General features: G+C 36.0%; 2 protein-coding genes across 4 annotated transcripts; one reads left to right on the top strand and one right to left on the bottom strand.

Moving 5' to 3' along the window:
* Positions 1 to 129: 129 nt before the first annotated feature.
* Psr (bifunctional arginine demethylase and lysyl-hydroxylase PSR) lies at positions 130 to 2,881 on the top strand. The gene is made up of 6 exons (XM_078179836.1): positions 130 to 527; positions 1,024 to 1,229; positions 1,321 to 1,603; positions 1,686 to 2,041; positions 2,420 to 2,655; positions 2,747 to 2,881. Exons 1-6 carry the CDS (start codon positions 455 to 457, stop codon positions 2,772 to 2,774), a joined length of 1,182 nt encoding a protein of 393 aa, XP_078035962.1. The 5' UTR covers positions 130 to 454; the 3' UTR covers positions 2,775 to 2,881.
* A 10-nt stretch (positions 2,882 to 2,891) lies between these two features.
* Positions 2,892 to 12,433, bottom strand: Klp31e (kinesin-like protein 31E). 3 transcript variants are annotated; one of them, XM_078179832.1, is made up of 16 exons: positions 12,078 to 12,433; positions 10,415 to 10,799; positions 9,894 to 10,340; positions 9,705 to 9,813; positions 9,416 to 9,619; positions 9,037 to 9,335; positions 8,713 to 8,956; positions 7,738 to 8,639; positions 7,322 to 7,674; positions 7,034 to 7,222; positions 6,834 to 6,953; positions 5,643 to 5,811; positions 5,473 to 5,578; positions 4,860 to 5,399; positions 4,506 to 4,776; positions 2,892 to 3,421 (listed from the first exon to the last, which is right to left on the bottom strand). In XM_078179832.1, exons 1-16 carry the CDS (start codon positions 12,110 to 12,112, stop codon positions 3,343 to 3,345), a joined length of 4,452 nt encoding a protein of 1,483 aa, XP_078035958.1. In that variant the 5' UTR covers positions 12,113 to 12,433; the 3' UTR covers positions 2,892 to 3,342. The 3 variants fall into 3 exon arrangements, 2 of the variants coding, with proteins under 2 accessions (XP_078035958.1, XP_078035960.1); XM_078179834.1 differs by lacking the exon at positions 2,892 to 3,421 and adding an exon at positions 4,077 to 4,246; XR_013493984.1 differs by lacking the exons at positions 2,892 to 3,421; positions 4,506 to 4,776 and having other exon boundaries at positions 5,262 to 5,399; positions 5,648 to 5,811.
* Positions 12,434 to 12,610: the final 177 nt, after the last annotated feature.

The raw sequence follows: 12,610 nt of genomic DNA, 5'->3' as shown, positions 1-12,610 counted from the left end.
GCGCAAAGCGCAATTACGTTTTCAGGATGACCTATTGGTAGTATGTATGTATGTACATGGTATTTGTCACGTAGGCAATCGCAAGCAATCTTATACAAGACTCAGCGCCTCTGTAGATGATACATAGAACTTTCAATACTAATTAAGACCGTAGTGTCACCGTAATCACGAGGAAAAGTGTATGGAACGCCGGATGCGCGATCGACGAGGACTACAAATATGACATCGAAATAAAAAAATTCGTGTATTTGCAGCTATTAGCAGAAAAATGATGTCTGCTAAATGTTTTCCAAACATATGAAATCATCGGCCAATGTTTTGATACACCACACGGAATTTATACGAACTAAAAGAGTACAGTTACCGTTGAATGACGTGTTGCGCATATTTCTCCTTTGTAAATTGTAAATATATTGTAACTAGGTTAATTAGATAATATAACGAACGTGTAGCCATGGCTGAGGAACTGAAATTAGACCACCGTGCAAAAAAACGAATCAAAGAGGTTAAAAGGAAGGCAAGGCCAGGTAAACACGTCATAACCTAACTTTCTAACCTGTACGTTGACGTGATAATGGGCGTAGAAATAATTGTAACAAACAACTGTTCTTCACGATTTATTTTATATTGATAGTATGACTAGAAGTAATTGTGACACCGTTTGTCTTCTCGTGACGCTCGTCGTTATATACTGAATTTGGAAAATGCGACACAAGACCGAAACTGTCTTTGCCGACCTTGGATGATGTAACTCCAAATTTACTGAAAGTATCACGATAACATATATGTAACACTGTAACATGACGTGCTTACAAGTAAATAGTTTATCGTTTCAATCTTATGTATAACGATCAATCGATTTTTTTATCATGTAATGTCAGTAAATAAGTAAACAAATTTGGATGTTCATGAGACTTTCAATGTTTTATGCTATAGAGCTTTTACATTTGTGTTCTTAACGTGTCTTTACCCAAGCTTTGGAACACTGTTTTTCTTACTTCCAAAACAAATCCTTTCTCATAGAACTTGGAGATAAAGCAGCATGGACTCAACATGGCTACAATAAAAAGTTCGAGTCCTTCTGGAATGTTAACGATAATGTAGATCGCATTGAGGAATCCAAAGTATCTACAGAAGAATTTATAGAGAAATACGAGAAACCCTACAAGCCTGTGATAATTCAAGGTGTTCAAAATGGCTGGAAAGCCCAATGCAAATGGACTATAGAGGTTCATAAGTAGTAATGCTCAATTCATACTATTTAAAAACAAGATGCCTTGTAGAAATCTATTGACAATGTTATTTTCTATTGAACTGCAGAGATTAGTAAAGAAGTACAGGAATCAAAAGTTTAAATGTGGAGAAGACAATGAGGGATATAGTGTTAAAATGAAAATGAAGTACTATGTACGTTATATGCTTAATAATGAAGATGATTCACCTTTGTACATCTTTGATAGTTCCTTTGGTGAACATCCTAGACGAAAGAAATTATTAGAAGATTATGTTATTCCTATATACTTTCGTGATGATCTTTTCCAATATGCTGGAGAACATCGAAGGCCACCATACCGCTGGTTTGTTATGGGACCAGCAAGATCTGGTGGGTATTGTTACTACATTTAATAGTTTGAGGGAAATATAATTCATTGTTTCATAAAATTAATTAATGAATATAATCACAGGTACAGGTATTCACATAGATCCATTAGGGACCAGTGCTTGGAATGCACTAATTTCAGGACATAAACGGTGGTGCCTCTTTCCTACTCACACTCCTAGAGAACTTCTTAAGGTGTCCGCACCCGAGGGTGGAAAACAGAGGGATGAAGCCATCACATGGTTTTCCATTATCTATCCTCGCACAAAGTTATCCACCTGGCCACAGGATTGTTTACCAATCGAGATTTTACAGAATCCTGGTGAAACTGTGTTCGTTCCTGGTGGTTGGTGGCATGTTGTTTTAAATCTTGATGAAACTATAGCAGTTACACAAAACTTTTGTTCTCGTACCAATTTTCCAGTAGTTTGGCATAAAACGGTAAATATTTAGATCTTTACCCTCTTAGTGCCAGGCATTTTACGGAATATATGCGAAGAATGCCACGGACCGATTCGATATGCGCGCTTATATGAATAGCTTTATAAGGAACAAAAATCCGATTTCCTGGAGGAAAATTTTACTATTTGTTCTTCGGAGACTTAAAGAATATGGAATATAATGTTGGGCAGCAAAATTTTTAGTTATAAAATATATTTCAGCCCGCCAGGCAGTCGGCCCGTGGCACTTTTCGCATAAGGACCGCGGGCCGATAAATCGCCCAGCTGGCACTAAGAGGGTTAAATATGTCCATAAAATGTAATTGATTACTTTTAAAATTGATTGGAAAATGTTTCTAATTCTTTATAATTATTCTAGGTACGAGGAAGACCAAAATTATCACGTAAATGGTTAAAAGTACTCAGGGATAAAGAACCAGAACTGGCAGCCCTAGCAGAAACAATAGACGTGAAAGAAGACACAGGCGTTGCTAGTGATTCTTCTAGTGGATCATCAAGTAGTTCTTCGAGCAGTAGCAGTAGTAGTCAATCCGAAGACGAGAGCGCCGATGATAGCGGGCAAGAATCATTGACGGCGCACAAAAAGAAGAAGAGGTATATAATACCCATATTTTGGTTATTAATTCATTTATTCTTTCATAGTTATAAACATAATTAGACATAATACTGTTTTAAAATTTTTTAGAAGAAAACTAAATAACAGCCAACCCTGACAATATCAAGCATTTGGGACCTACAGAGACCTCAGACTGTACAGTATTAACCAACAATTATTGTTTGTACTAAGAGTAAATATAATTATTACCACCTTCATGTTCATAATAAAATAAATGCTAGATAATACCAAAGTTATTCTTATTAAATAAATTCGTTAAAATCCTACGCTAAGGCGGTTCACGATAATGCACGAATCACTGCTGAACTTTTATTTTAAACTGTTACATCTTTGGATTAAGTAATATTTTTATCTAACATAGAAAAGATTTGCTGGTTCATCATTTAAAATTCATTCACTTATAAATTCTATTCTTATTCGAGGCCTATATGTAAAAAGGCAGTAAACACGAAACTTAAAAGTTAAAACGAAAAACATTTAAAAAATAAGAATACACTATTTACGTTCAGGAACATAAAAATATCGATATTAATGTCTCAGCAAGCAACAAGTCAGGTGCATTATCACTCTTCGACACTGGTTATTCACTGTTTTTGTAATAAATTAACAAATAAATAGAAAAAATATATAGTTATGAAATAAATATGAATATTTAAATAAATGTATTAGCTTTTCAACGAGTTGCTTCTCTGGAAAGTTCTTGCGTCTCTCTTATAGTAGCTCCATAGTCTCACCGTTCCATCACTTCACGTTGACACGGTGACCATGCAAAGCACCATATTGGAGTGTAAACAACATAGAAGCAAAGTAACAAAAAAATTAAATTAAACTCATGTTTAATAGATCTAGAACTTTGTGAATTATTACGAGGATAATACCTCCAACTAGTTCATTCGATTAAGCACAAAACACTTTTTACATACAGATACATCCATAACTGCAATCACACTATCAATGACTTACAAACTGGCATTAGTTACGTTTCAAAAAGCAGTATATCATACACACAGTTTTGATAGAAATGGAAATGAGTAGAGTAGGACAGTAGATGTTAGAGCGGAATTTTAAATCTGTGCTGTTTCTTAACAAGATATACATACTCTCGTCTATCAACTGTTAATAGCAAGTATAGGCGGAAATGGAAAAAATAAATTATAGATGTAAATATGCAATTTACATTTACGACTTTTAGGTTGCATATTTTTGTTATTGTATCAAATGACAAATTTGAAGAATACTTAAATAATAAATGCATTAAGGTTTAAAATGTTTCGAATATCCATAAATCATGTAGATGAAGAAGCCAAATAGTAAATATTAATGAGATAGCTTTATTTGCTGTTATTTGTAGCCGTCAGTTAGGTAATTATTTTCAATGACGACAAAAAATCTCAACATCTTGAGGACTACAAAATGTATTTAGACGAACATGCGCATTACCACATTAACAATCTATAAATGCAAAATAAGTATATACAGCAATATAAAAAAATAAGTTAAAGGGAAACTGCGGAAATGGACATGGATATTGAGGAATCAGGGACACGCCACAGCTTCACCTCTCCAGAGCTGCAACCAACATTCAAGATGTTATTCTATTCAAGAAAGTGTTTACAGGCACTGAACCCAAGCAAACATTTTATTTAATCTACATTGCTGAGTATGCTTCGGATCAGTTGAATAAAAATAATGACACTGTTCAATATCGATTTTACGTTTCAATAAGTAATGGGCGACTCTTATAGCGCAACAAAATCCATAAGAATTGCCTGCTGGATATTGAAGTTAAAATGTATCGAACAGTGCAAAGTTAATGAAATATACTTACTTGCTCGCAGTAAAAACATGCTGCTGATTAGTTATTACTGCATTGATAGCGGATCCATGTGCCCGAACTTCCCCAATTGGTGCACACTCACCACCTTGTTCCTTTGGTACAGACCACGCTTTTAGAACTCCTCCTCGACAACCTGAGACCATGATAGTTCCACTATTAATCATGCATAATCCCAAAATCCAATCTTTATGTGCATTGTTCAATGATTGAACTAATTCCATTTTTTGTAGATCCCATCGTTTAATGCACATGTCTCTTGAGCCTGGAATAGAGGACAGTTCTGTACTATTTTCTTTTAAATGAGGTAATATTTTATAAACGGAAACTAAAAATAATGGAAAGTACCAGAGAAAAGTGTAGAGTCGCACGCGGTTAAACACTGAACCCCATCATAATGTGGTGGTGCCAAACACACTGACTGACCAGACATATTAGGTTCAACAAGCGATATCAAATGATCCTTACTACCAGCTATCACTCTACCATCATTCTCAACAGCCAGGCACATTACTGCAGCCGTATGAGGCGTACTCAATCTCCCTATGTGCGTCAACTTTCTAAGATCCCATACTCTAACTTTGTCACTAGCTGCTGCGTACAGTTCTTGTTCATCAAGACTAAGTACCAAATCGTTGATAGCGGTTTCACCCATTGGAACTTGAGTTGATAATGCAATTTGTCCACTTTGAGCTTGGCCAGATGAGAACAAAGTTTTTATGCAATTGTTGGCTGCTCTTAAATCCCAAACTTTGACATAGGCAGAAGACACGCTGAATAACAAGTTCTGTACTGGTGAATACTTTACTGCAACAACATTGTTAGGATGACCAGTTAAAGTAAGATTTTCAATTCCGGTTCTTAAGTCCCATACTTTCACAGTTCGATCTGAAAGAATCACATTGTAACACGCAGAAAAAAGATTTACAGAAATTTGTATTGATTACTCTGAAGTTTATACCTTTCGATCCACTGAATAATAGATCTTCTGTCGCGCATATAGCTAGAACGGCTTTACTATGCCCCTCTGCTACGTGAGTACATTGCAAAACGGCTCTCGGAGGCGTCTGAAAAGTTTGACAACTTGTTATGACCACCTAACAAACTTTGTTGGACTTCTATTACTTTTACCTTGCCTTGGCATTGAGAAATGATTCCTTTCATAGGCTGTGGGTATGTCGACGCCGGTTGTCTACTCGCTGTCAGTCTGGAGAATACATTTTCTTCCCTACTGTTGAACCGGCGATAAGTGGTCGGTGATCCAGGAGGTGATGACACATCTGTATGTGCTACCTGTTCCCTAGTTGAGGGTTTGTTATGTTAGCGTGTTAGTTAGCCAGGTTCTTGGCAATTCTAAACCAGGCTAAGTTATCTTGGTTCAATAGAAATAATTTTGGATCATGCAAGTGTACTGAGACAGAAGGATAAATTGTTTTAATTAGTGAAAACATCAATCAATGGTAAGTATATTAATGCTTGTAATTTTTTGTATTATGTAATATATTAATACAAAAAAGTACTGAATATTAATCAGACATTATTAAACATAAATTATGGTTCATTCAATGAGGTAATAAAATAATTTTAACAAACAAACAGTGATCCACTGAAGGATCTTCGTGTGTATTGCCGTAGTACAGTGCACGTTAAATATTTGAGCGTTTATTTATTAACTGCATGTATACAAAATATCTGCTTACATATATACAAACTTTATCGACTTTTTTACGAAGCTTTGTGACATTTATACATATTTATACTGCAAATGCATAAAAATATATATAAATATAATACATTGAATTGTACTTCGTTAGGTAAAACTTATTAGAACACTTAAAATAATAATTGTAAAACAATATCATAATTACTAGCAACTTGCCCAAGAATAAAAAAAATTTTGAATATTGTATCAACTTTTATGCAAATCATATACTTCTGCTTAACATAACAACTTGCTCGAGTTAGTAATCTTACTTAACAATTCATTAACTTAAACAAAACTTAACGATTTGAATTTTCCTTGTGCAAATTATAAAACAATTTTATTATTAATAAAGAAATATATTAACTTTTTGAATATTTCCTTTGTACTGCGATGCATGCGATAGAGACTGTGTCGCAATAATATGACTTTTTTGGCTATAGTTCAAGGTATAGTACAAGTATAATCTTTTGGTGAAGGCACCGATAAATGCACTTGTTTCAAGTGATACACATCTTTTTTAAGGAAAGAATTTTGCCAATAGTGCGTAGAACAGAGCATCAAGACAAAGATATGTAAGAAATATAAATATAAAGATGTGCTGCAGGGTTATCACTCACATGGAGCCTCCACCAGGATGTAATGGTCGTCGGAGCGGCCTTGGTGATGTACTATCTCGTCGACTTAAGGTCGGAGATCCTCCAGTAATATTGTGCTGACTTCTTGTCAGTACCAATCCTCTAATCAACAAGAATATCGGTTACTTTATAAAGATATTATCTACATATAATTTTTTCCGTTTTTGAAAATTTATACTCACTTCAAACTACCTGGCGCGCTAGGTACCCTCGTAAGTGGATGATTATGGTTTTGACTTTGTTCTTCTGTCTTTATATTGTCAGGATTTGCTTGCACTCCGTAAAGAAGTTCTTGAGTTTGTGTAGTTCTTCTCCTCACTTTATTGTTACGTTGTCTTTCCTCTCCCATAATAACTTGACTATAACTTTCGCTAATATTTTAAATTACAATAGAAATATTAATAATATACAATTCTCGATACACATACATTAACATTAGCGTATTAATCAAGACATGTAAAATAACTTACTTATCCGGTGAGGAGCTCCTCGAACTTGGAGGGCTGTAGTTCATAGTATTGTTGTGATGGTTATTCGTAAGGGATAGGAGATCTCTGTCCCTCAGTACATGCTCCAATAACTGATGCTGCACATCGCTTTCTTGTGCAACTTGGTTCAGCCGTGATTCCATATCTCGTACCTCAAGCTGCTTCTGAGCTGCCACGCAACTTTGTTCCACAGTGAAAGCCAGCATTCTTTGCAGTAAGTATTGAGCTTCATCCACTGTTTGAACTGTTGATATGAGAGCCTCAACTCCTGGTTCACCCTCTGTTTCTCCATCACCCACTTCCATCATATCTCGTTGGCATTCGGAAATGCTATCCTGTGGAAAATATCTTGAAGAATACGGTAGAAACAAATAACGCAATATAAGAAAAATACGCACCTGCAAATAACTAATTTTACTTTTTACATTATCAATCTCTTCGTCAACATCACTTGGATCTCCTCTTTTGCTTGTTAAGTCATTCCTGAGTTTTTGGAGTTTCTCAAGCTCTCTACCTAGTTCCTCGCGTTCCTGAAGGAGTCTTTCCATTTCTCTCTCTGTTTCTGCAGCTGCCTGTTTAGCTAATGCTTGTTTCGCGATCGTTCTTTCGAATGTCTGCCACCTTTGCTTCAACGCTTTTGGATTAATCGGTTTAGGTGGCGCGCGACCTGCTACCTTCTGACTGAGACCTCTATCTCGTTTCCTAAGTGCTGTAACCTCTTCTTGTTTACGTCTTAGCACCACTTCTTTCATCCTTTTATCAGCCTCCAGAGTCCTAATCATGTTTGCATTCTTTCTACTTTCTTTACGCAATTGAGCGATTTCTCTATTCCGCCTCAACTCATTCTCTTTATGTCTTTGAGCCTCTTCTCTCATTTTATTCAACAACTTTACTTTAGCTCTCTTCATTTCTGCAAGTTCGTTTCTCAATCCTCTTAATCTATTCTCGTTTTGAGACTGGCTCTTTAATAGTCTCGCATGCTCCTTTTTAGCAGACTGTAAAAGTCGCACTTCTTTTTGCATCGCGGTCAATTTCTTCTCGTACTCGTCACGCAGTTTCTTCACTTTTTCCGTCGGCGGTGTTGGCTGTTGTTGAAGAGAATTTAATACTTTATCTCTTTCTTCTTGCGTATCTTTAATGCGAGCCTGCAACTGCGCGAGTTTATCCTCGTAATGCTGTTTCATATTTTGTAGTCGCCGTTGAGAAAGTTCTAACTCCTGAATTAAACGCTGCTTCATATCTATATCCGATGTTAGAGCCTCTAACTCACGACCCATAGCTGCCTCCTCTTCGTCTTCTTCTACAAAATATTGGGCACTTATTACGAGTGTGTTCATTCAAATACTGCTATTTTGATAGGTTTTGGGTTATACCTTTTCTATCAGAATCATCATCGGAGTCATCTTCGCTCACAGAGTCTTGAACAACATCTCCATCATCGCCTTCTCCTTCCTCACTCACCTTATTGGCAGTATTACTGCTATAAGCTTGCTGCTCTTTTAATGCAGACAGTGTTTCAATCTCCTTCTGTAACTCTTTTTTGGCGTCGCTTAATACTGATGTAGAATCATTTTGAAATACGTATCCAGAGTCACCATAAGGATTTGCTGCATTAACCTGCATAAAGTAATAATTATATCATAAAATGACTAGTTATACAATATATTTAAATACGTTAATTATGAATTTGAATGTACCTGCAATTGCCGTTTTTTTAATTGTTGATACATAGCTTCTGCTTCCAAAAGACGTGCTCTCAGTTCTTCTATTTCTTGAACGTATCCTTGTACCAAGCTTGTAACTTCCCCATTTCCACCTGATGATATCCACTTACCAGCAGCTTTTTCTGTTAGAAGGAGAACGTTCTTCGCAGTTAATGCTTCAACGGTCTCTGAAAGAGCTTTGACTCTAGTACGTAGACTTTGTAGCTCACTATTCAACATTTGATTTTCATGCCATGCATCATTAACACCATCTTCGCCAACAACTCTTTTGCCTAAGGTAACATATAACAGATTAGAGTTAATATAATCGCTTTATATAATATTTTAAGTATTTCATATTCTGTGTAAACACCTTGTCTGTACTCCATTAATTCTAATTGAAGTTGTTGTATTTCCCTTCTTAAAGATGCTATAGTTCTCGAACTCATGTCTTGATTAATTGTAACTTTGTTCTTTATATTTCTTGCTCTATTTGCATACTTTAATGTGCTTAGAGTTTCCATGAAATCTCTATCACTTGGTGACACGCAGGCTATCATAACAGTCTGACTATTCCCTGGAAATATCAAGCATAATTTAAAAAAATATAAGAAAGATACTCATGTAATATAAGCTTTCTTGTATATGAGATACTATACTACCTCCAAGAGAATCTTGAAGTAGTCTAGTCAATTTAGAATCTCTATATGGTACATGTAAAGCTTTCTTTGTTTTGTCACCAAGTGCTGAAATCACATTACCCAAAGCCAACTATAATTTTTTAAAAAAGAAATAATTATTTAAATTGAAAATACTATTTCTTTTAAATAAGACAGCCGTCTAAACCATACCAGTCCACAATTTATAGATATTCCCTCCTTAGCCCTATCTCCTGTAGCACCAGTTCTTTTTAATCTTTCTGAGCCAGCTAAATCTACAAAATGAAATTTTGCCGTTAAAGTTTCAAACTCGTTTGCTGGTTCCGTTCCGCTTGTATCAATATCAGCATCCGGATCTTCAACTTTAACGCATCTTTGCTGTCTTATGTATAAAGTAAATATTGCGTGTGATCTCGACGACTGAGTATTCATTTGTGTGGACCCAGTTGTGCGCGATAATGCTCCTAATCGTAAATATTCGAGCGCTTGTTCCAAACTAGTTACAACACGTGGTTCAACACCAGCTAAGTGAATGTTGCCAGATGTGTCTTCATGAATGCGGGCCCCACCTCTTGGTCCACCTGGTTCTAGCAGATCTTTCAAGTCTTCATTATACAATTCCAAAAATTGTGCAGTAACCTATTGGAAAATTAATATGAATTATAGTATCAACAATGTTTTAAATAAACAAAGTAGTAAAGACTATTACACACCTTAAATTCAGGAGGCATTTGTGCACGTTCCCTAGCATGCTGTTGCTTCTCTGCTATTCCATCAAACAGATGCTTAATTGCTCTAGGAATTATGCCAATAACAGATTCATCAACTTCCACATCAAAACCTGTACCCATTGTATAAGTTTTGCCAGAACCAGTCTGACCATAAGCTAGAACTGTTGCATTATACCCATCTAAAGCACCTTCTACTAATCTTGCTACACATGTGTCATAAATTGTGCCTTGTCCAAAACCAGTATCAAAAACATAATCATATGTGAAGGCCTTGTCTGGTCCAAGAAAGACCTGGGGTTCTCCTGGAGGTACTTGAGTACATATTCTACACATGTCAATCACTTCACGTGCTACCTGAGGCCTTATTCTGTAATTAAGAACAAAACATTAATTTATCTAGTTGAAATAGTATTTTAATTTCAATTATAAATCAATAAAATGTTACTTTATTTAATAATATATTTTTTTTAAGAATATAGAACATTTTAGTGTAATTTCAAAAAGATCAATTATCAATACACAATCAGGCATTAATATTTCCAATTAGAAATTTTTGTTCGAAATATTGATAAATATTAATAAACCACTACTGTCGCTTTTGGACGGATTTAGTCATACAACTTCGATTATTCATAACTTATGCATAAGAAGTACAATCGACCGGTGTAGCTATATGAGAGCGTATTATATCATTTATAACGGGAAAGATATTACAGTCTGCATTGTGTGCATCAGCTGTTATCGAGTGTCATTCACGGAAACCCCGCGAGAATCACACAAAGGTAAGAAAGAGGGGATACGCAACGCGAAATAAATAAAAACAGATACAAACAGGTGCAAGAAAAATGCAAACAAACGGATGCCTATTACAGGATTACGCAAAAACGAAGGAGAATGCAGTGGGAGGTAAAAAATTCATTCATCGAAGATCGGGATATGCGTACATTATACAACCGGTAATGATGCCTACGCACCTGACTCTTTAAAAGGAGATATTATGTGATTGAAGTTTGCAACGAACTACTGCGCAGAGAAAACATACCGATCAAATAATAGTAATATATTTTATCATGAAAAATAGATCGGAAAACAAAACTAAAGACAATGATACAAATTTGATTTGATGTCAATATTCGGAACTAATAGCCAGCAACTTTGATCTGAACAACTGTATATATAAAATCCGCGTCGCAATCCGCATAATCATTCGGCTACGGTTACGAGAAACCCGGAACCATTTCAAAATTGCGAAACGGTCTAGATAGTAGAATTTTCTAAAATCGTGAAAGTGTGACACGAGCCGACACGATGCAACCCTACTCATTAAACTGGTAAAAACGGTAGTATCGATACAAAAACATACAAAAAAACAAGGGAATAGATAAGGTATACCGGGCAAACATGTCCAGACAGTGTGTAAATCGACATGAAATAGGATGATAATTAAAAAGCAAATTGTCACACTTTGAATTCGAACGATATTTCGCGGCAGTCCCTAGATTATAATTAACCAAATATTGCTGGCGGTAGAAGCTGTCACTGCGTAAAACATCTTAGTCTGCAATAATGCGGCCTGCTCGATGGAAGAACGTCTTCTTTCAAATTTGTTGAAAACAAGCAGTACTAAATTATTTGTGATACTTACCGTACGGCGACGCGTACACTTGTGTCATCAGCCATCTCAACGACGTTTATTGTGCAATTCTTTAAGACGTGACAACGTTTGTGACTTCGACGGGAAAACGAACAAGAACCTAGTGCGATTAGGCCAAAATAATTAGGCGATGGTTAGAATTTCTCGATACGCGAGTACTCTGATTGCGCACGCGTTATTATATGCGGTGCCCGTGAAAATTCCGCATTTTTCGTCGTGGACGCGCGCACAGACGACCGTGAAATCCACTCAAACATCTCTCATACTCATAACGAAAGGAAAATCGCTATCCTAGTCGCGTTGGTCCAAGAATCCAAGGACTACACAGATCTTGGACTGAAACTGAAATCAGATGTGACGGACATCTTTGGTTCTTTATGGTAGAAATGGCAGTTTAACGTCATCTATCGACAGCTATAAGAAGTGCAACGACGCAATCGATTGATTGTTATCGACCAATTATTTTTCTTATTGTTGGTAAGGAAACTGAAAACTTTTGTGCTACCTTTCAAAATGCAGCAGCT

The sequence above is a fragment of the Augochlora pura genome, chromosome 4 (genome assembly GCF_028453695.1).
Source record: "Augochlora pura isolate Apur16 chromosome 4, APUR_v2.2.1, whole genome shotgun sequence".
NCBI lineage: Eukaryota > Metazoa > Arthropoda > Insecta > Hymenoptera > Halictidae > Augochlora > Augochlora pura.
The sequence above is the reverse complement of the archived record's forward strand: the minus strand, read 5'-3'. Positions and strand labels throughout refer to the sequence as shown.